This window comes from Haemorhous mexicanus, chromosome 3 (genome assembly GCF_027477595.1).
Source record: "Haemorhous mexicanus isolate bHaeMex1 chromosome 3, bHaeMex1.pri, whole genome shotgun sequence".
Taxonomy (NCBI): Eukaryota; Metazoa; Chordata; class Aves; order Passeriformes; family Fringillidae; genus Haemorhous; species Haemorhous mexicanus.
In genome coordinates this window covers 3614578-3636828 of record NC_082343.1, presented here as the reverse complement: position 1 = coordinate 3636828, position 22251 = coordinate 3614578, and the positions used below count along the sequence as shown (strand labels likewise).

The 22251-nt window shown below is 39.5% G+C and overlaps 2 protein-coding genes across 5 annotated transcripts in view; one reads left to right on the top strand and one right to left on the bottom strand.

Moving 5' to 3' along the window:
- VRK2 (VRK serine/threonine kinase 2) overlaps positions 1–862 on the top strand; it is a 36643-nt gene extending 35781 nt beyond the window's left edge. For 2 of the 4 annotated variants that reach the window (XM_059840532.1, XM_059840535.1), the window contains one exon: positions 339–862. In XM_059840532.1, the coding sequence (XP_059696515.1) occupies positions 339–578 (240 nt within the window). In that variant the 3' untranslated portion in view covers positions 579–862. The remainder of the gene's footprint in view (positions 1–338) is intronic. The other 2 variants (XM_059840536.1, XM_059840533.1) reach the window with 1 other exon arrangement.
- On the bottom strand, positions 5–21368 carry FANCL (FA complementation group L). Its single transcript, XM_059840537.1, has 14 exons — positions 21242–21368; positions 19396–19454; positions 18345–18405; positions 17504–17560; positions 15827–15924; positions 12459–12555; positions 9779–9847; positions 4233–4383; positions 2537–2620; positions 2374–2419; positions 2204–2285; positions 1353–1469; positions 995–1066; positions 5–674 (listed from the first exon to the last, which is right to left on the bottom strand). Exons 1-14 carry the CDS (start codon positions 21332–21334, stop codon positions 639–641), a joined length of 1122 nt encoding a protein of 373 aa, XP_059696520.1. The 5' UTR covers positions 21335–21368; the 3' UTR covers positions 5–638.
- Between the last annotated feature and the right edge of the window lie 883 nt (positions 21369–22251).

Sequence of the window (22251 nt, the reverse complement as noted above, 5' to 3'; positions counted from 1 at the left end):
TGTCTTGAGTTTCCAGGATAAACCTTTATTAGTAAGAACACAGCAGAGACTGAATATATTAAAACATTTTTGGACACAAGTCAAAGATAAAGAAGAATTTCAGCTATAGACTTCAGTAGTAAATATAGATATGTCTCTTGAGGAGGTGTTTAACCATGCTGTATGTTACACACTTACCACACAATATCCATACAAGTGCAAATTCCAGAGGTAAGACTCTGTAAGAATTGTAATTCTTTTTTCTAGGATAACTTAAATACCTCAATGGCATCTCTGGTTTTTTGATTCACATCTCACTTCATATTAGCTTTATAATCACAGCTATTTTTCCCCTGCAGGAAGACACTGCAAGAGAGCTGCCACCATTTGACCCCTACAGAATACTCTCAGAATCCCGAAAGAAACACAATCACCTTGTAACTCCAGTTCCTGCAGCTGCATCCCACGCTGGTGCTGACACCACTCGTCCCTCTCTCTCTGCTGTGTTGAGGTTGGCCTTTGCTGATCAAACCTATCCCTACACTGCAGCTGTTCTGGTGCTTCTGCTGCTCATTGTCCTCTCCTTGTATCTGCTGTGATGTTGCTGTTCCTGTGTCTTCAGTGGGAGTGCAGTGGTGCTCCCACCACGCAGCTTTTTCCTAGAGTTTCTTCGTTGAAGATTTCAGTGTCAGGGGCTTGAAAAAGAAGTTTTTAAATAATCCTGTCAGTACATGCCTGTACAGGCAAAAGTTCTCATCTGCACTCAGTAGTTATGGATTCTCTGAACTACTTGTGCTGGCTTCTGTTATAAATGTTGACATTCTTTTTGTTGTTTGTAACTGAACCTTTTGTTACGACATTAAAAAAGTATCATTAAATACAATGGAGTGTGGTCTTTAATTACTCTGGCATTAGTGTGGGGCTGTCTTTATACTGTGTCAGAAAACTTTCAGTTAAACACTGATGCATCTGCCTCTTCCACTCTAGTTCACTCCTACTCCTTGGCTTTCCTTACCTTATTACAATAGGGACATTCACCAAAGATGACATTAAAACTCTGTCTGCTGGTAGGAAGGCCTTGTAGCCACTGCAACACAAGAAGTGGGTTAAAAATCACATTGGTTTCATCTCCAATTTAAGAAACATCTATTAATTACCAGAGTTCAGCTGATGAACATCTGACAGGGTGCATGAAAAGTCAGCCTCTGATTCCCTTTCCCAGAGAGCTCATGTAGGAATTGGGGGTGACAGGACACATGACTGCCATAATGTTCCTTATGGGCTCTTGCGTAATGTAGAATTTAAGTGGCCAGTGCTTGTTGTCCAGAACATGCCAGCCAGCTAAAGCCAGTTTGTGCCACTGGTCACTTTACCTCATAGAGACAGGCCTGGTGGAAGGGCTGCCCACAGCGAGGATCGTCACACACGTGGTCGGGCGCGCTGCCCTCCAGCCGATAGGCGTAGCAGATCCCACAGTCCTTGGCAAAGTCCTGCAACACAGCAGTGCAGCTGAAGGGCAGGGCTGGGCTTCACCTGTGGTTTTCCTTCTGCAGTTTTTGTTGGCCGGAATTACTATATTTTGCTTTTAAGACATACCTATTTGTGTCACAATGGCTTAGAGTGAAACTGTGTTCCAGGTGTGGAAGACTTGACTGGGTTGTATTTCATCCCTTACTGAATTACATCTCATTCAACAAGCATTTTCATACTTTTGAGCACTTTTTGTTTATTAACTACTATGATTTGTCACTAGACACAGATCAGATCTTTAGAAGCTTTCTGAGTGAATGCAAAGCTCATAATCCAGTGTTAAAGCATTGTCAAAAATTAGTTCCCAGTTTGTTTGAAATGCACCAGTATTTGGATGACCTCTTGTCCCCTCTAAGCAGCTCCACCTAATTAGAACTGAAGTCATCAACATCCATAACAGAATGTTTGGATTTTCCACATCTCATTAGCCACTCAGGAACGTCCTCTTTTCCTTTTAATAGTGGAGCCTGTTATTAATGTCCTCACTGCTATGAAGGCCACAGGGAAGTGTGCACCTCTAATCAACGGTTAACAAGCTCTGACAACTGTTGCTTGAAGTTCACAAGTTCTTGTGACAACAAATTAATCCAATTACCTCTCAAAAGTCCCTGATTGTCCCTGGCTCTTAGAAAGTGACCATTTAAATGTGACTTATTCAGCAATAACGACTGATCCTTAGCCAAAACCAACTTACGCTTTTTTCCAACACAGCACGAGATGGAAAATCAATTCCTAGGAGCTCTCTCAAGTTCTGTAACAAACTGACTTCCGGATCCCTGCGGGTGGGAGAGGGGAGAGAAAAATCCACATGAGGAATGGCAAACACCATTTGGGTTTCCAGCCTGCTTTACTGGGGACACTCACCACAAGTGCATGTTGTTGTTGAGTTTAGTTCTCAGAGGGTTCACTTCTGCAAACAACAGGCAGGAATAATGGCATCACCCCAGTGAATCTCCCAGGCTCCAGGCAGGGATTGGGATCAGAGGTCTGAGTCCAGAGGAGAAACAAGTGGAATTTGCTGCCTTACCGTGATCTGCTCCAAGGAAATAACACTCTGGAAGCATGTTTGGATGGTGAGGATCTACCTCTATGTTCACTGAGACATTGTTCCCTGCAAGGAGAAAGCAAGGCCATGGGGAAGTTTTGCAGTCAAGGATTTGAAAAAGGAACCCTTTTTAAAGGCAGTTTTAAATTGGTTAACTCAGGCTGGGTTTCGTTAGGCTCAATAATAACAAAGTTGGAGGTATTCAAATGATTGTACAAAATATCAGTATATACCAAATATTTACATTTCCACAAACTGTAATTAAAATTAGCAACTGATTAATTAAACCTGTCAGGCTTGTGTTTCTTTTAGACTTGGCTTAACCTTTACACTTACTCAGAAAGAAACGTAATCAACCCAAGCTAGATGACAAAATCCATCCAAAATCTTGGTGAAACTTTAAAGGTAGAGACATATAACTTACTAATTCATTTTTATCTTTTATAGTCAAAAAGAGAAGCCCAAACCCAATATTAAGCAGCAGAAGTCAGTCCCCTCCCCAGCAAATTCCAGGACTGAGACAACAATGCTGTACTTTTGAAACAGCAAATATTTGGCTTTACAAGACCCCCACCACCATCCCTGGATGTTCCTCAGAGGGAAGCAGCTCAGTGGTGCTCTGGATCCAGCTCCAAAACATGACAGCAGAGTCTCTTCTGAACAAGCCCAGGTAAAACCCAACCTTTTCTGTAATTAAAGCTGCATTAAGCTTTCTATCCTGGAAGAGGTGGGAATGAATGAAATCAAAGTTCAGAGGTAGCTGAAGGTTCTCTGTGCCTGACAACAAAGGGCTCAAAGCCCCGTCCCTCCTCTCCTCAGCTGCTCTGAGGCACTTTTTGAGGCTTTTTCCCTTTTCCTTGGCCTGTGGCAAAGGGCAGCAGGACCAGGACAAAGCCCCCCTGACTGCACACACAGTGGTGTCTGACCCACGCCATTCCAGCCACTTGCTCAACTTTTCCTGTCCTTCCCTCCACTCCCATGAAGCAGCTTCCCTTCAGCTCCTTCCTCCCTCCCTCTACAGCTGTCAGGGACAACATGGGTCCACTCTGTATTCTCACATTTCTACAGTTTGCTGTTGGTGATGTGGATTTTATATAATTATAAAATTCCTTATCCTATGTATGTTAAGACCTTAAAATGCCAGACATCAGCATGTAAACTGAGGTACATTTTCAGGTGTTGACAGGGAAGCCTTATTCCTCTTTTATTTCTGTCCTTTCCCCTTGCTTCCTTTAAGCCCCTTTTCCTTGGGCTGCACTCCAATATTCCTTCCACTCCAGGACAGGATGAATCTAAAGTTTAAAACTCTGGAATTTGTGATTGAGGTAAAGGCTTCACCTAAGCTGATTTTTTACAAATACTGATTTTTCTAGGGTTACCATTTAAGTGCTCAGCTGTTGACAGTTCCATGTTCATCACTGACAAATACATAAGGCTTTCCTGCAGAAATTTTCATTTATCTGACACCAGAAAGTTGTAATGAATTTCCCAAACAGGATCAGCATTCTGTTACAGAAAGTTATTTTTTTAATATGCAAAAGAGTTCTGTCTTTGGTTTTAAGTGCTGCCTTTCCTTTCCCAAACCCAAAGAAGCACCATCTGATGAGACAAGCAAAACAAAACGGCTCCCTGAGTTTTACTTTTCAGATCCACTGTATCCCTTTAAATCTGTTCCTACCTATTGCAATTCTTCTGCTTGTAGCGCTCCGTGTGGGATTTTCTGGCTCAAGCACCCATGTCTTCCCATCGATTTCATCAAGGGCATCCCAGAATTCCTTCAGCGACTCCAATGCTGCCAGAAACTGGTGGTAAATGTCTATTAAGGAGTTCTAAGAAAACAAGAAATTTAAACAGATTTCATTGAGTTTCCACCAGTAGCCTGAGAGAATATTTTAAAACCAATTTATTCATTTAAGGCGTGCTGAAATCCATGTGTGTGTCCCAGTGTATCGTGACAGCATAAAACATGGAATATCACCCAACAACCTCATCATTATCTCCAAATTAAGCAGTATAAAAACAGGTGCTTAAGATCAGCTTTCAAACCCTGTAAATAAGGCATGAATAGGAGAAACCATCTAATAAGCAGAGGATTACACGTGGGGGATTTCAATATTTGAGAGTGGATTACACAGAATCAGAAATATCTTTCATTATACAGGACAATATACAGGACAGCAATGCTAAAGAATTCTTTTGAAATTATCAGTGGGCAAAAAGAAGTCACCATTTCCCCAGGAAAAGACTTCTCCAAGAAGAGAAAACACTTGGTGGTCAAGGGAATCCTTTGCAGGAGCAGATGCCCATTGAGGGACAGATTTCAGATATCTTGAGGTTCAAAAGAAAAAGCAAATTAAACATTCTGTTCTCAGGCAGGTATTTTTCTATGAATTAAACAAAATACAGAAGGAATGGTTTCCTTTAATCTGCAGTGATTATGTTCTTCCTTTCTCACCTGGACAAAGAGCAGCAAATTATCTAAGTGTTCTCAGATGAAGAAATAGAATTTTTCTACATAATAACTTTTTATATTTTGTGCATGTGTATTTTAGAAAGAAACAGCGTAGCTTGGCAATAAAATGCTACATTTTTCCTGCTGTTGTTAAATTATATTAAACTGGGAAAGCACCTAAGCAGAGAAGTGTGAATTCTGCCAATCTCAAAATGTAACGCTTATTATCTTTAAAAGCATTTTGTTACTTTTATAATACCTGAAGTGATATAATAGTGTCAGTCACTTAACCACATCTTAGAGTATAGTATCTTCATCTTAAGTACTATTATTTCCAGTATTTTAATAATTTTCACACAGTCCTGAAATGTGATCTTTTGTGCTCTGATGACACTTAAATTAATAGCATAATTTTCTGGTACTTGCAACAGTTGCTTTCCATTTTGATTTTTTACATTTTTCTATATCACATACAGATAAATCCTCTAATAATCATTTTTATCTTTATCTTCCGGGAATTCAAAGGGTTTCACTAGAAAAAAGAAACATCAAGGGATTATAACCCACAGATAAGTTTTAAAATCCAATTAATTTTAATACTAATTGTAATTTTTCAATGATGTTCCTTAAAAAGGTAGTTAAATCTTTTTTTTTTCACACTGTTCATTTGATCTTATTTGCATGCTTCACTGATGTTGCCAGCTGTCTCCTGCTCTATACTTACATGCATCTATAGCTATTTAAATACATCACCTGCTTGTCATGCAAACCATGAAAACTCCAAGATTCCTTTTTGATTTGATTAACCAACTAATTTTTGGTCGCTGCCCAGCACTTTTACAACAGCCTGAGCTCATACTTTTCTCTGGTCTAAATTACACCAAGACCATTGTTAATAATCTCTCACAGCACAACTCTGTTTCCTGGTCCCCCTTGTACAAATGAATTAGAATTTGTGTAAAATATGTCAAAATTCCTTGGAAAACAAGACATGCCTCATTCAGGCTGTCAGTGCTGCTCACCCTCGCTGTAAAAGCACTCACAAAGCCAAACTGGTTCCTCCATCCTCCATAAACACACTCTGGCTTTGATGGGTCCCAGGAACTGTGACCCCAGTGTCACCTCTGTGTTATCAGATCCATGGATCCCACATCCATTCACACCACTGACTTTGTCCAGGGAAAATCAGATACTCTGGACCTCCCTGTCTCCAAGGAGAACACACCTTCTCTTTTACTGGGAAAGGATCATGTGATTTCTCAACCTTTTTATTTCCATTTCTATCCTCTGCACTCTCATCTCCCCCTCATCACCAGGACCTCCTCATGCCATTTCCTTTCTTCCTTCAATTCAAACATTATCCCAAGCCCACCCTTATTGCCCATACACCATTCCCTCCAATCAAAGGAATAAGAAAGAATGGGAGAAAAATCTCCCTCTACTCTTGGTTCTTATTTCTAGAGCCACAGAGGCTGGGAAGAATAAAGACAAAATCTCGAGTCTGTGCCTGCCAAAAAACCAATGAAGCCTTTCAGGAACTTCTAAGAAGTGCTGTAACCTATATGGCTGTTCTGCCAAATTTCAAGCATCTGCTCCAAATCCTGGATGAACTAAATAGCGATCAAATGGTGGTAAAGAAAGTTCTAATTAAGGTAAATACAGAACAACTGATTGCAAATTATTTTTTAAAAATAGATAAAAATGCAATCTTCATTCTGAGATTTTTTTTGGCCAAAATTCTTCCTAACACAAAACTTGTTTAACCAAAATTAAAACAACTGCAAAGCCCCCTAATAAGAAAGGTGAAATAGCCTAAACTATAGGCACCATTACCTTCTTGCCCTTCATGAATTAATAAATAAAATACAATTTAATAAAGCAAACAGTCATTAAATGGAAAAGGGATCACCTAAAGAATTTATGATTCCTTAGATTTGTTTGAAAACATTTCCTCATCAACAGCAGATTAACAATTTCCCCTCTCCTTAAAAGAAATCAAGCCAAGACACAAGCCTGAAATCTTTATAAAGTGTCTTGTCAACCATCTCCATTTTCTGCATTTACAGCTGGTGCCTGTGAAGTTCCTTTGCCAAGAAAAAGCACAATTACGATGCTTTTTATTGTGTTTTCCTCTAAATAACCCAAGAATAATCTCATTCCCACCACTCCACCTTCTGCACCTTGCATTCCTGTTTCCTTGCTGGCTGCTGCATGACCTCATTAGTCATTCATTTCCACTCCCATGACCTTCATGTAGCCAGCCAGGTGGGCAGTGGTCAGTCTGGAAACCTCACCCTGACATGAGGCACCCTGATTCTGCAGAGCTGCACTTCCAGCGTGAGCTAAAACTGGAGACAGCACATTTATCTGGTTCTTTAGAAAAAGGCTATAACAGAAATAAGTAGATGTTCTTGCACTTGTCATTGAGAAGCACTCTGCATTTATTTGGCACTTAGAGCAGGAGCAGCAGCAGCAGCATTGCCCTTGGTGCTGATTTCTTACTACTCTAAAACGTCTCCTCTGAGCCAGAATCCACTGGCTGTTGCTGCTCATGCTGTGAGACACCTGCACTGGCTACTGGGCTTGTCATGACGCACAAAACCCCACCATCTTCAGCTTGACATTGTGCAAGTTATAATTATTCATCCAAATGAATATGTCAGAGCAGCAGCAGCAGACCTCTCATCAGAGCAAAAGAAAAATACATCAAAACATTATCAACCCAGCAGGAAGACAGGGACCATAAGGAAAATTACCCATTTTTAATATGGATGCCATAAAGCCATGTCTATTATTATACGAAAGGGAAAAAAAAAAAAAGAGAAGAAAAAAAAACCAACAACCCCTCAAGTTTAAAATCCATGAGCCTGAAATAGGCAGCAGCACACACAGGGGGTGGGAAAGAAAAATCAATTACCTGCAATCTATTTATATTTTCTTTCATAGGAGTTTATATTCTAATGGTGCCATTGCACCAATTTAGTTAAGCCTAGTCAATTTATACTTTAAAGGAGTAATATTAAAAGTTTAAGACCAATTGGTACCAAAACACCATGTTATTTCACTAGAGAAGAGGTGTAGCCTGTTCTTTGTCCCTTTTAGGAACCAAAATTTTCATGCACTTGAGTACCTGCTGAATTCTGCTGCCAGTGGTGTTGCAGCATTATCTAAGCTTAACCCATATTTTATCACGGTGTGAGGGCTGCTCGCCACAGTGATTCCCACACATTTGGAAAATAAACACAATTTACACAATTACCAAAGCCATTTGTCCCCACGAGTGCTGGGTTCATGTCACCCTCACACAAAAGGTCAATTTGCAAAAGCTGCTGTACAGCTAAAGCATTTCTGTCTGCTGGTATTTGGTTCAGGATTAGGGCAGGCTCTCTGCAGCTGGAATTAGTGTCTCATGATTTCAGAACAGGCTCTTCACTTACACACAAACACCTTTTGTTCACGTTTTCAAATAGTCCCCAGGTAATTCTAACTGGAAAAAGATTCTAAGCATCAGAGTGTTGTATTTTTAAAGAGGATTTTTCCTTGGCTGTAGTGCCAGTATCAGTATATCCCCCCCCATTTTTAACTTGTCAAAGGCTGCTCCATGTCAGGTTTTTCCAGAGCATTTTTTTAAAACGTGAGTCCATCTTTAAAATTTTTAATAGTAAACACAGAGAAGCAGTCACTGTCAGGGATGTTTGAAATGTTGTTAATTTGAGGCAACATAAATTGCAAGGCTGTAAAATTAATAAAACACTGGTGGAAATGTGTTAAGTTTGAGGTTAAAAACAGCACTTGAAATCCCGGCCAGAGTATAGGGACTCCAGTAAAATTCAAGGGAAAAACATTTATTTAAACTGTTCCAAACCACATCAGAGAATCAAAACATAAAATTACATAAATAAATACATTTTTCATTTGCAGTGGTTGATCCTTGCAGTTATTTCCTCTCAATATTAGTGGGTCTGAGGTGACACACAGAACCTTGAGCTCTGCAGAAAAATTATATGCCCAGCTTAAACTCATCCTGCTGCAACCTCCCAGCCATCTCCCCTATGTAAGTTATTTATTGCTGGGTAGAAACCCTTGTGAGAGTTAAAATTATCAGGTGCAATCATTTATGTAAAAGCCTATTTTCCCAATTTAAATGAAATATCAATTATTTTCTACATTCAAATTAGCTTGTATCTGAGTAGTCATATTTAAATTCATTTAATAAAGCACACATGCACTATTCAGAAAGAAAGGTACATGAAATAATGTGAAAGACTCACAAAAGACAGTGTGGTTTTTCACAGCAGCAATATCAGTTAAACTAAGAAATTGGAATTTCATTAAATACTTTCCTATATTGATTATAACTGGAAAAGTTTTATTAAGTTATGAAAACTCTACAGGATAACCAACTCCTTTTTTCAATGTCTGTCAACTTCAGAGGGTGTTTCTTTTCTAAAAGACAATAATTTTTTCTATATTTCACTTCCTTTTCACTTTCCCACCATAATTCCTAGAGAATTTTCTGTCATATGAACAGCTTAAAAAAACCCAACCAGTACATACAGCATGCAAGATACATCTCATGGCAAGGATGGTATTTAAGGTACTATGATAAGGAATATGGAATTCAGTGCTATTACATTTTCATGAGCATGTACAGAAATAAAATGCACACAGGGAGAGAAGCTGGAGTTAAAAACCAAAGCCAACCCCTTGTTACCACCCCTTCATTGCATATGTATTTTTATTTTAAAAAAGCTGCCTAGTCCAGCAGTTACCTGTGGCATCCAGGAAACAGCAAATGGAACAGGAAAATCCACAAGGCAATCTGGTGGTTCTGTGGGATACTGAGGGAGGGAAAGAAAATACAGTTTGGGATTTTTTTTTTCTTAGTGGTTTTAAGTCAGACTGATATTCAGCTGCCAAATTTGATAACAAAATATGAGCACTTCAAGCATCTTGAGAACTTGGCTCTGAGAGGAAACAGTATGTAAAGCATTTTCAGGAACAGTTATGAATGTTAATTATCATTTAAAGAAGAAAGCTACATGTAAATGTTTTATATATCAGTATTTAGTAAAGGCAGGAGAATCACAATTTTCTGTGCTCAGTGGTCACAAAGTAACATTAAAGAAACCTTAAGAAACAAAGAATGAAATATTTTTAAGAATTTCTCCTCAATTATATATACTGGAAAGCAAAGTTTAAAAATCAAACAACCTTCCATGAGTCAAGAACTAATTTTAATTTAAGCTATTTGTTCTAAATGGTAACATTTTGTTTTTTAAAACTGAAAGTAATCTAGAGTACTCAACTATTTAGATAGAAATGAGTGAACATAGATCAAAATTAAAGAAAAAAACTTGATCCAAATTAAGAGATAACAATAAGAAAATTTTTAAAAGGCTGTATTAAAAAAAAGAAGCTATAAAATGCTTGATAACTCCATGACATCTTCGCATATTACAGTTACAACCAAATGTGTGTGTCAGAAAACATCCTATTTTCCTTAGGTCAATTTAGGCAGTTATTAAATACAATATTTATATTGGTTTTCTGAGCATGCAGCTAACTTTATCTAGAGAAAGCATTTTCGTAGCCCTTGCCAGATCATTCAGATAATTACCAAAGTGTCTTAATTACTACACATCAGGCAAATCCTTCCAGTGGCCTATTTGAAGCCTTGGGGTCTGAAATGCTCCTGCACTGATCCTAATCAAAGAAACAGCATAACAGAAATAAACACACTTTTACTAAAGCATGTTATCAAAAGAAATGCTTTCCCAAAAAAGATTTCAGCCAAGTCTTCTGAAATGTAGTGCCTGTGTGTATGAAGGCAAATTAAATCCCCAGGTCACCAAAACAGTATTTCACACATAAATTTTGTCTGGCAAGTTTAAATGCCAGATATAGTTTAAAAAGGACAAGCAATTGATCCTTCATCATCAAAACCACTTGAAAACAAAATGAAAAAAATGAAAACAAAAAGGATGATTACTCATTAAAACAGACAAGTCTGATAATCTAATCTTTTTATTATATACATCTTTAGTTGTTAGATGGTGCTTTCTACTGCTATGAGGAGTATTCAGCTATTTTATTACTATCAAAAAATCCCCACAAGCTTGTACAAGGACAGAAAATGGGAATCTCCATTCCTTCAGAACAGTGCTAAGTTAAGGCTGAACAGAAGCAGCCAATGCACAAGTGCCAGTTTGACCATGGCAGCTGCTTGGGAAAAATGAATATTGCACTGTAATTTTTTTCTGCACTTTTATACTTTCAAACAGTTAAAATACTTTACTTCTGTTGTCCTAAGGGCAGGAAAACCTCAGGGCAGCAAGTTGCACCAAATTTCTAGTGTCACACAAAGCATATTTATCCCTTATAAACAACACAACCTGGTTCCTCTCCTTGCACACGAAATAGGCCATAATTGTACTTCCAGATGGATTTTTTCCATCAGTGTATTTAATAGTGGACTGACTAGCAAATTAATTATGCACTCATTACTCTCTGCATGTAGGACAGTTTTACTCTTTCTAAAAATCTCCTTGAGCAAAACTCATTCCCAAATAGTATTTTTTCCCCTACAAAGGTAAAGCTTGTTCATGTTATGTAAGACTAAAAAACTTTTAAAAAAACCTCCTGGTTTGTAAAGGAACACAGGATGCCTGTGAAGGTGGGATTTCATCCTTCAATACCATGTCCCTTCCTCATGCTTTCAAGATTCTAACTTGAGGTGATGGACCACAGATAGTCCCAAACAACAACATCCAGACACTTTTAGATCCCTTTTTCCCCTGGACTGATCTTCTGAAGACAACAGTTATTGCCAGGCAATTGTCACCGCACAGCCTGGATATTCACAGTCCCTGGTGGGAGATTTATGCCTTGAAATGAGACATTCTCTGAAGAAACACTGTAATTTGAGTTCAGTGATAAGTACCAGGAAGAATTAAATTTTTTCTGTTTCTGTAAATGCCATGGGTTTGATTTGCAAGTACTGTCAAAATGAGACATTTCTTTAGACTAAAAAGAAATAATTTTTCTGACTGACTTCAGTTTTTCATAAATCTTTACATCTCTGACTTTAACAGCAAGACTTGTTAATAACTAACCCAACATCCTCTAATTCTTGTTCTATGCACAGTCTCTGGATGGAGTGATAATGAAGGAAAGTCTCCCAGATGGCTTTGTCAGTAATCCAGTCAAATGAGTATAATATCAAAGTGTTTTTCATGTGATGCACAGATGCATCTCACAGATAACCATAATCCAATATTAATTTTAAATATAGTTAGTCTGAAAACTCAAGTAAAAAAAAAAATAACTGACCTATTATTCTGCAGAACAGACATACCAGCAAGCAAACCAACCCTCTAAATTCCTAATGAACTAAAAAAGTTTGATATACTTCAAGAAAGCCTCAAGACATTCTGTCCCACACCACTTTACCTTTGCACTTAACTTGAGAGTGATGAGATGCTGACGACCACAAGAGTCTTCAGCTTTTAACTTGACTGTGGTCAGCCCAGTGTCCACATAGGCCACTCTGGAAGAGAGAAGAAAACTCTCAGAGCCCTGCAGTTTGAAAGGCCTGAAATGCTCTGATTAGTCTGTTACAAATATTAATCAGAAGAAGCCCTATATGCCAACCATTTCTGCTGCTGCAGATTTACTGCTGCTAATACACCAGCCTAGTGCTTAATGCAGTCATATATCTCTGGGTTATTTACAGTGTGTGTCAGGGCTCACGCTGTGGTCAGTGAGCACCGTGTTGCAGTTTTCCATCACCGGAACCTTTGACACACACAGCATGTTCCTGTCAGCCTCTACTTATGTACACATTAAACTTCCTGTCAAGTCTTTGATCCATTTCTGCAGTTTCTTACTCTAGGAGACTTTTATGCTCTTGATTTGCTTTTCTCTTCAATGAAGTTCTCTTTTATTATCAATACTATTATTGTGGGAAATTCAGTGCATATTGGTTCATATTCCAAAATTGATTTTCTGCAGAAAATAGTACCTGAACAGGCACAAAATGAGTTATTTATGATGATTTGCCTTCATTACATGACAGTTTTACACTGTATTCATGCACCCTAGCAAGCAGAAAGTACATGCTAAATGTGAAAAAGTTTTAAAACTTCTGACTCTTTGCTTAAGATGGCACTGTTCATGTCTCCCACCACAATGAAGATGGATACAATTGTAAAATATATTCTTCTCTACAGGTGGATTCTGCTTAGTGGCTTCAACAATTGCCAAAAAGGTTCAAACCTTCCCATATATTTACCAGTAAAATGGGCATGTGGATATTTTGGCATTTTTACTATGTCATTCCTGTGTAAAGATAAAAAGCAGTCCAAGATAATTGCACAACTTATCACCCAGACTGATGGAAAGGCCTAACAGGGTTCAGAGAGAGCATCTGCTTGCTGGCCTAAGCAACATTTATTTTTTTTAAAACCACGACATACTAGAAAAAGTCACATGGTTCTCTCAAGTGAAGCTGGCACCAGAGTTGTAGAGGCTTGTGGAGGAAAAAGTAGATGTACACTAAAGGGTTGCACATCCCTAGGAAGGCAGTGAAAAGATGAAAATTGTCTACATAAATGAAATAGCCTCAATAGGAGGGAACTGAAAAATACAGATGGAGAAAGCAGTAGAGGTAGTAAGAAGGGAGAGATTATTTCATGTTTAATGCTGATTAATGCAATATTAAAGAGACCTGCAGATTTCTGGGAGTATTTCTCCACAACAGCTGAAAGAAAGACAAGTCTTGATAAAAGTGTAATTCAACTGCAGCCAGTTAAACTTGATACACTTTGAAAGAATTAGAGGATTCTTCCTTGAACTGGGGCGGGGAGGGGGAAACATCATTACTCCTGCTTTGTTCCAGCTTTAGCTCAAAAGTGTATCAGACTGGGATTTTACCTGTTCTGACAATCTCCTTGTTTGGACCACTTCAATCTCGATTTATAAGAAAATGGATTTATATGGATTCTTTTAGTTTGTATAAACATATAAGGATTTGTGTACATAGGTGATATTTCACTTATACAGACTTTTATTCCTCTGTAGGCTCCCTCATTTTATCATAGAAAAAAAAAAAAAAAGGAATAAAAGGAATCAGCATTAAGATGGAATGCCTCAGGTAAATCTCTGAAGTCCAGCATGACACACAAATGACTGAGAGCACAGGACAAGGCAGGATTCCCTGGAAATGGAGAAGGCAAGAGCAGAAGATACTTTGTATGAAATAAATGGGAAAGTATCATGCATAAGAGCTTTAAGATTTGAGACAACATGGACTTAAGAGATACTGGCAACCTTTTTGAATCCCCATGAGGATTATAAGAGCTCTACAGGTGCTTTATAGTTGATAATTTGCTTTCCATTGCCACTGGCTTAACCAGCTTGATTATGGGAAAGTATTAGAAGAGCCTTTCCTATAACTTTACTCCTGCAGTAGTATCTCTCTCCCCAACCCAAACCCTTCAATTTCTCAGTCAGCTTCCAGCATGACCCAAAATTTGCTGGGAATGAGTAAATCTGGGGTATACAACAAGCAAGGGTTTTTCCTGAGAAAAATCCTTAAATAAAGCTCAAGGTGTGAGCAGTGATTGCTCCTCACTGCCAGCACCAAACACGGGCAGCTCTGCTGAAAGATCATTGCAGGATGTTCTTAACTGCCATGCAAATCAAGCATCACCTACAACTCAAAATCAGCCTCAGTTAAGAGGCTTCCTTAGAGAGTCACTTCAGTGCTAAAAGCACTCTGAAATCAAAAGTGTGACTTGCTAATGGACTTCACATGGCCTGCCCAGGTTATTCTCCTTCCAAGTCAGAGTAAACCTGATGTGATTCCCTATGTGCAGCGCAGTCCTTTGATCAGTGACTGACTTCCCCAACCCTTCTTCAAGATTTTGGGTGTTGTTTTGGGTTTTTTTTGGTTGGTGTTTTAATTTTTTATCCATTTTGCGAGAGTAAACATAACTGAAAATTTACTTCCCACGTGTTTAAGAAGTTTTACCTAATATTCTCTGACTTGAGTCTGTGAAATTTAAGTAGAGTATGGCACAGCTACATATTAACAATGGCAACCACTGACAAAAACTTCAGCTGATTTCTCAAGGGTGTTTTAAATCTTTAAATAAAAGTGGGCCTTGAAATTCCCATTTAGTGTTAATCACATGTTGTTGATCTATAGGAATCAGGTGGGAAAACTCAAAACTCTTCTTACACCTAAAGCTTCTGTGTTTCATTTAGCACAAGATACACCTGTTAAAGTTTTTGGTTGAGAGCCTTTCATATTCTCCCCTCCACTCATGAATTTTTTGGTAGCTTTACCTTTCTGTGGAATAAATAAGAAATTCCTCTAAGAAGATCCTTGTGCTGAAAGAGCAGATTCTTTAAAAATTATTATGCTAATTCTAAAAAAAAGTATGAAATGTTTTTATGAAAGCATAAAGGTAAATGATGATCAGCCATAATCCATAGGGTCAGCTGTACAAAACAGGGAAAAAGAGAACTATAAATATTAACATTAAATATGTTTAATATAACAGCAGTTTATAGGTCAAAGAAGAAATTATTTTTTAGTAGTGTATCACCTTTCAGCTCAGTTATTTGAGACAGAATATATCCCTAGAATTGATACAGGTTTGTTGGGTTTTTTTTTAATTTAAAAACAAAGCAAAATCAGTTTCTGAATAGGGTAAATGAAGAGAATGAGTACAATTGATGTGTTCAGCTCACAAATACAAAAGAGAAACAGATATTCTAAAGATGATGTTTGTTAAGAACTAAAATAATCATACCTGTTCCAGCCCAGTATTTCTAGATCTCTGACAAGGCAGGAGTAGTATTCTGGAGGCCTTGGGATGTGCAGGTCTTGTGTGTTCTTTAAAGCAATTTCCTGTTTAAAAGAACATTAAAAACATCATTAAGAGCAATTTCAATATTTTTGCATCTATTTAGCCATGTGATTTTTGCAATTCATTTGGAAATATTAAGCTTATGTAAAATTAACTGTACAGTGCATTTGTTTTGTTATAGCCTCCAGCTAAAGCAGACAAAGAAGCTGTTTGGTAAATTACTTCAGATAGTGGTAATGAAAACATCTGCAATTTAAAAAAAACCCCACAGATGTTGACAACGGAGTCTTCAGATGCAAATATCAAATGTGCCTCTTTTTCAGCTAATAAATTTGAAGTCAAGCATCTTGACTGAAAGAACATTTCAAAGGAAGGTTCTATTAAGCCCACAGCTGTCTCCTGGGCTCCACTGCCACAAAAGAAAACACATCTATGATATTTCCCATATTTTTAATATTTATATATACTTTATATAACAATAAAAACAAAATCAGTTTCTCAGTTTCAACATCACAGGATCCCTTGGAGTAAGTTTTGGTACAGACACTCATCAAGAATGTAGTAATGTTTCAAAAAGAACTTTTTATCAAAAGTTAATGCTACTGTGAAAAATAAGCCCTAACCATGTGTTTCAGTTGTGTTGTGCTATTTGTTCTTTAAAAGTGCATCTGAGCTAAAACTATGCTTAGAGAACACATACATTTATGACATCTATAATAAAATTATTAATAATTTAAAATAAAATAAATTTAAATGAAAATATAATTTATAAGACAAGTTTACCAATTATTCCTGCCCAGGTCTCCTACACAGTTGTCAGGGTTTTCATTCTCTGCAGTAACTGAGAATCACTATTTTGCTATTTTGAATGAATTATACTTTCACTGCATTCTCATTTTCTGAGTGCTTGTGTACGTAGGCAAATAGATTGGAATAACTATTGTAAAGCATTCCAAAATAGACATTCTTGTTTAGGCCTATTCCAAGCATAGCAGAGCAGCAGAGTAATGCCAGGAGGAATTTCTGCTGTGGTTTTGAAGAATACTTCCCATGTTTTACTTCTAAAGTAAAGTAGATTGGGTGAAGTATTCATCAGCAAGAATACTCATAGAATTCCCAGTTACATGTTTATTAAAAGGTTTGCTACTCTTCAACCCCAGACCTGCAAAATTTTTAAAAGGAGAATAAACAGCAGCCTCTGAAATATTAGGAAAAAAAATAAAAGCTTTCTGCATTTGTTCGTCAAATTGTTAGGTGAAAGCACCTCCAGCAATCCACTGACTTTACAGCCCATTGTATAATTACAAGCCTGCCTTACCATCTAGACAGTAACAGGAATTCCAAGAAAATCACTGCAAAGAGAATGGCTCTACACTGAGATCCCTTGCTGGGATTTTAAATTTTCTACAGCACTCCAACTTCCAAAGAATACAGTCACTTAAAATCCTAAAGGATATTTATACAGCTATTACATGAACAGCATATATACAGAATCACCTCTTCTTAATAAATAATAAAAAAAATCTATATATCTATGGGACAGTAATCTGTAAAACACTGAAAGTGAAACCCCAAGCTCTAAGAGCATCCCATGTCCCACACATATATCCTGCCACTCACCAAAACAGTTTTCAGCTCCACCATAAAGCTGACAAGATCTGGGCAGCTGTGCAGCCTCTGGAGGAAAGAGAGGATTAGTTAATTTTCTGCAACTTCTGGTGGTTCAGCCCAATTGTTTTTCTGGTATTGTCAAACCAAACATAAAAAAGACCAAGTGCATTCCACATGTTTAAATTTTCCAATTACAGAAGAGAAGTTCCAGGAAACTTTACTGAGAATGAAACATCCCCTGGCAGCACTCATTTATGTATTTATTGAAGCCGTGTCCATGAGATACAGTGTCTCAAGCAGCACCTGTGGCAAAGGCTCCTCCTTGCAAACAAAGTACTCCTTGGGACTCCAAGGCTGCTGTATCCTCACTCCAAAGCCTCCTTTGGATAATGAGATGGAATTTAGATCCCAAAAGTGAACTGAGTCTATTAATAATTAACGTGAATTCTCTCCTTCGCATTGTGAACAACTTGTAAAAAAGTAAATACATTTTCAAAAAAGACAAAATCTGTTCTAATTGAGAGACTAAAGATAAGTGTCAGTAAAATGTCATAAGTCACTTATTAAAAATTACTATAGCCTGATCTCCAAAAAAAAAAAAAAAAAAGAAGAAGAATAAAAGCTGAATAAAAAAAAAATTACTAAATTACACCCATTTCTCATTATATTTACTTGTAAACCCTCAGACATTTAAAAATAAATCTTGGCTCTAGAGTGAAAGGAAAGTTCTTTAACCCTTTTAAGAATAGGTGTCCCAAGGTGTCACAAAATCATTATAAACAAAGATTTAAGACAAAATAATAATAATAATAATAATAATAATTCAATAAGTGGTTTTAAACTTGTATACCTGCTTCAAAATGTGCCGATAGCTGTGCAGGATCCTCTTCAGACGCCAGCTGCACTCTACCCTGGACAAACAGAGTTTGTACACATTTCAAACTCACAGTACAAGACTTTTCAAAGAGAGCAGAAAGCCTTCTACACACAACAGCACAACAGCTTTTCTTGGAAAAAAACAAAGGAAGGAAACAATACTTCAAAACTGTGTTCAAAGTTACTTAAAACTTCCAAATGTCACTTTGCCAAAGCCCATTAAAAATTAAGCATCAACCTGCAAAAGCCTGCTCTGTGCTGAAAACAACAACATCATTCTTGCAAGCAAGTGTAACTTCATAAAATTCACTAATATTTAAAAGTGATAACCTGAAAATGTCAAAGTTACCTGTAATGCAGTTTTAATTACCCAGCCTAGAATGTAATAAAGCCATGGAATGCCACATCTGCTCCCAGTTTGGAGCTGGCTGGCCTAGGTAGACTGTGGGATACAAAGTTAAAGCTCATCCATGCACCTGGATTTGCCTCTTTCACCCCACTTCCCACAGACTGCTGGGACAAACACAGAAATAAGAACAGGGCTTTTAAAGAAAGTTGGGTCATACCAATTAATAGAAACAGCAAACAGAAAATGAAGTTAAAAAGCTCTGTTAACCATCATTGCTTAAATTGCTTACATAATTGCTTAAATTTACAACTTTGCACTGAATTTGCTGTTTCCCAAATGGTGACATATAAATGGTCTATAAATACAAATGATATAAAAAATATAATTTTTTTCCCAAGTACATTGCTTCATATATGTAAATACAACCAATTAATTACAACATGTTTCAAAGTTAATTAACAACAAAATATTTTGATATAGGCAATGCTTATTGTCAGCATTTATTAACACTGATGCTGTGCAATTTTGTTGCAAGGTTAAGCTGAAACCAGTGAGAATTAATTAATAACATTGATATTGGAAAATAGAATAACTCATTTTCATATCCGTTATTGCTTTTATCAAAATTAACTTTGTTACATCACACTTAGAAATTGCTACCATAAAAGTCTCTTACCTGGCATTTTTCAACTGCAAATCCACTGGTAGCAGTATCCTGATGTGGAAGTTTCTACCCTTAAAAAGAAGTATTTAGTTAATAGGAAGGTCAGAAAAGAAAAATATTAGACACTTGAGGGAATGATTCCCCATCACATCAGTGACTAAGAAAGAAAATTTGTCTTTTCTGTCTTTCAGGAATATTATTCAGAATCTCTTTCCTTAGGGATAAAAAGCAGTATGAGTGACAGGTACAAATAATGTTGATTTTAATTCTGAAGCTGAAGTACTCTTGACCTTTAATTCACAATATTCAGTAAAAACTCTTCAGTACATCAGTTTTCATAAAGCAAACATAACACCTTTCAGGAGAAAAATAAACCTTATCCAAATCTGGACAAGTCAAAAACATATAATGTAATCCAAAACATGCTACTGTACATGAAAGTTTGTCTTCAATCCCAGTGAGACAAAACAGATGCTTATCATAAAAGCAATTACACTAAAAAGAACCTTGGGCACTGATCCACTGATTTCAGCAGAGTTTTACAAACTGTAAACAAAAGCAGCCCCATGTACATAAATTTAATTTTTTTATTAGTGCAATCCACATGGGGCAGCTTCTACTACCCCCCCTCCTTGTATTTTCAGTCCTTATTGAGGTTCTCCTTCTACTTTCTTACGGGATGATCAAAATAAAACTGATATAAAGAAAGTCAGTGAAGCCTCGAAGCAAAGGGGGCAGATAACTTATCTTAAAACTTTTATTCCAGACCCTACCCCAGCTCAGGACACCTTGAAGTTGGGAACACTGGGTCCCCAGCACAAGCAAGGCATGGACACACTGGAGTTAATCCAGGGAGGGGCTCTGAAGGTCACCAAGAGCTCAAAGCATCTCTCATGCCAGGAGAGCCTGAGGGAGCTTGGACTATTTGGCCTGGGGAAAAGAGGGATCATGGAAGACTAAAGAAGGTACAGCCAGATCTGAGTGACACACACTGACAGGTGACAGAAATACAGGAAATATCACCTAAGCAGAATGAAAAAAAAAAAATCTTAAATAGTTAAGAGGGGGATCAGAAACTGGAAGAAGCCATCTAAGAGGTTGCACACTCTTGGTAGGAGATATTCACAACCCGGCTGCAAATGGTCTAAAGCAACTACTTAAGGCAGAGGACCTCCAGAGGTTCCTTTCAATCTCAATGTCAGCTACATTTTGGACAATACTAGCAGACACAGCCCATGTCTTTTGCAATCTACTACTGCCACGCTATTTCTAAATTAAAATGCACCCGTTCAGAGCCCTGTGTAGGTGATGTTTTAAGGAGCCACAGCTGCAGAGTGTCAGCGCAGGCAAAGGCGGGCTGGGAGCACGCTCCTCACCCTGCCTCAGGCGCTGTTCTGCCCCTGCACCGCGCTTTCCACATCCCCCAAGGATAATGCAGCCCCTTCAGCTGAAGCCTCAAAAGTAAATGAAAGGAAAACACCCACCATCAGTCCTTTATGTCAACTTTTACCACAGGTCACGAACGCGGGCACATTCAGCCTTGCCCCAAAACCACTTTTGTCAGCACAACTAACCCAGCCCAGAAGGCAACAGGAAGCCATTCCCAGAGACAACTCGCGGGACGGGATCCCTCAGGGCAGGAAAACGGCATTCCCCAATTCACATTCCCGGTGGCTCAGCCAGGAACCCCGGCAGGGCTGAACCCCTCAGCCGGCAAGGCGGGAAGCGCTTCTCCCTCACAGCCAGGCGCGGCACGGCGGGAAGCGATCTCCCTCCCCAGACCCAGCAGAGCGGGAAGCACCCCCCCCTCCACCTCGGAGTAAGGTCCGCCGGCCAAGCCGCGCCCGGGCCGCGGTACCTGGGCCGTGACAAAGCCCTCGTAGGCAGTGCCGTGGCGGTCCTGCGGCAGCAGCAGCGGGCATTGCCGGAGCAGAGCCCGCGTCCCCGCCATGTTCCCGCTCGGCGCCGCCGCCGTTCGAACGCGAGGCCCCGCCCCTGCCCGCGGGCGGCGCACGCGCCTGAGGGGAAGGGAGGGAAGGGCGGGCTCGTGAGGGGCGGCGCGCGACGCTGAGGCGGGCGCGCACCTGAGGACAGGCGCGTGCCGCTGAGGGGAGGGCAGCCGTGGAGAGGAGCGCACCTGAGAGGACAAGCGTGTCACTGAGGGGAGGAGCGCACCTGAGAGGAGAGCACCCGAGGAGAGGAGAACACCTGAGGGGGAGTACACCTGAGAGGAGGGTTGCGTAGCTGAGGGGAGTACAGCTGAGGAGGGGGGAGCGTACCTGAGGGGTCAGGTGCGTGTCACTGAGGGGAGCGCACCTGAGGGGGGGGGGGGGGGGGCACACCTGAGGTGAGGTTGTGTCTCTGAGGGGAGTACACCTGAGGAGCAAGAAGCTCACCTGAGGGGGGAGCACACCTGAGGTGAGGGTTGTGTCACTGAGGGGAGCGCACCTGAGGGGCAGCACACCTGAGGTGAGGTTCTGTCGCTGAGGGGAGTACACTTGAGGAGCGAGAAGCTCACCTGAGGGGCAGCACACCTGAGGTGAGGGTTGTGTCGCTGAGGGGAGTACACTTGAGGAGCGAGAAGCTCACCTGAGGGGCAGCACACCTGAGGTGAGGGTTGTGTCGCTGAGGGGAGTACACTTGAGGAGCAAGAAGCTCACCTGAGGGGGAGCACACCTGAGGTGAGGGTTGTGTCACTGAGGGGAGCTCACCTGAGGGGACAACCGTGTCACTGAGGGGAGGAGCCCACCTGAGAGGAGGGTTGTGCCGCTAAAGGCAGCACACCTGAGGAGGGGGAAGCGCACCTGAGGGGAGGAACGCACTCGAGTGTTGAGGTTTGTGCCACTGAGGGGAGCGCACCTGTGGAGA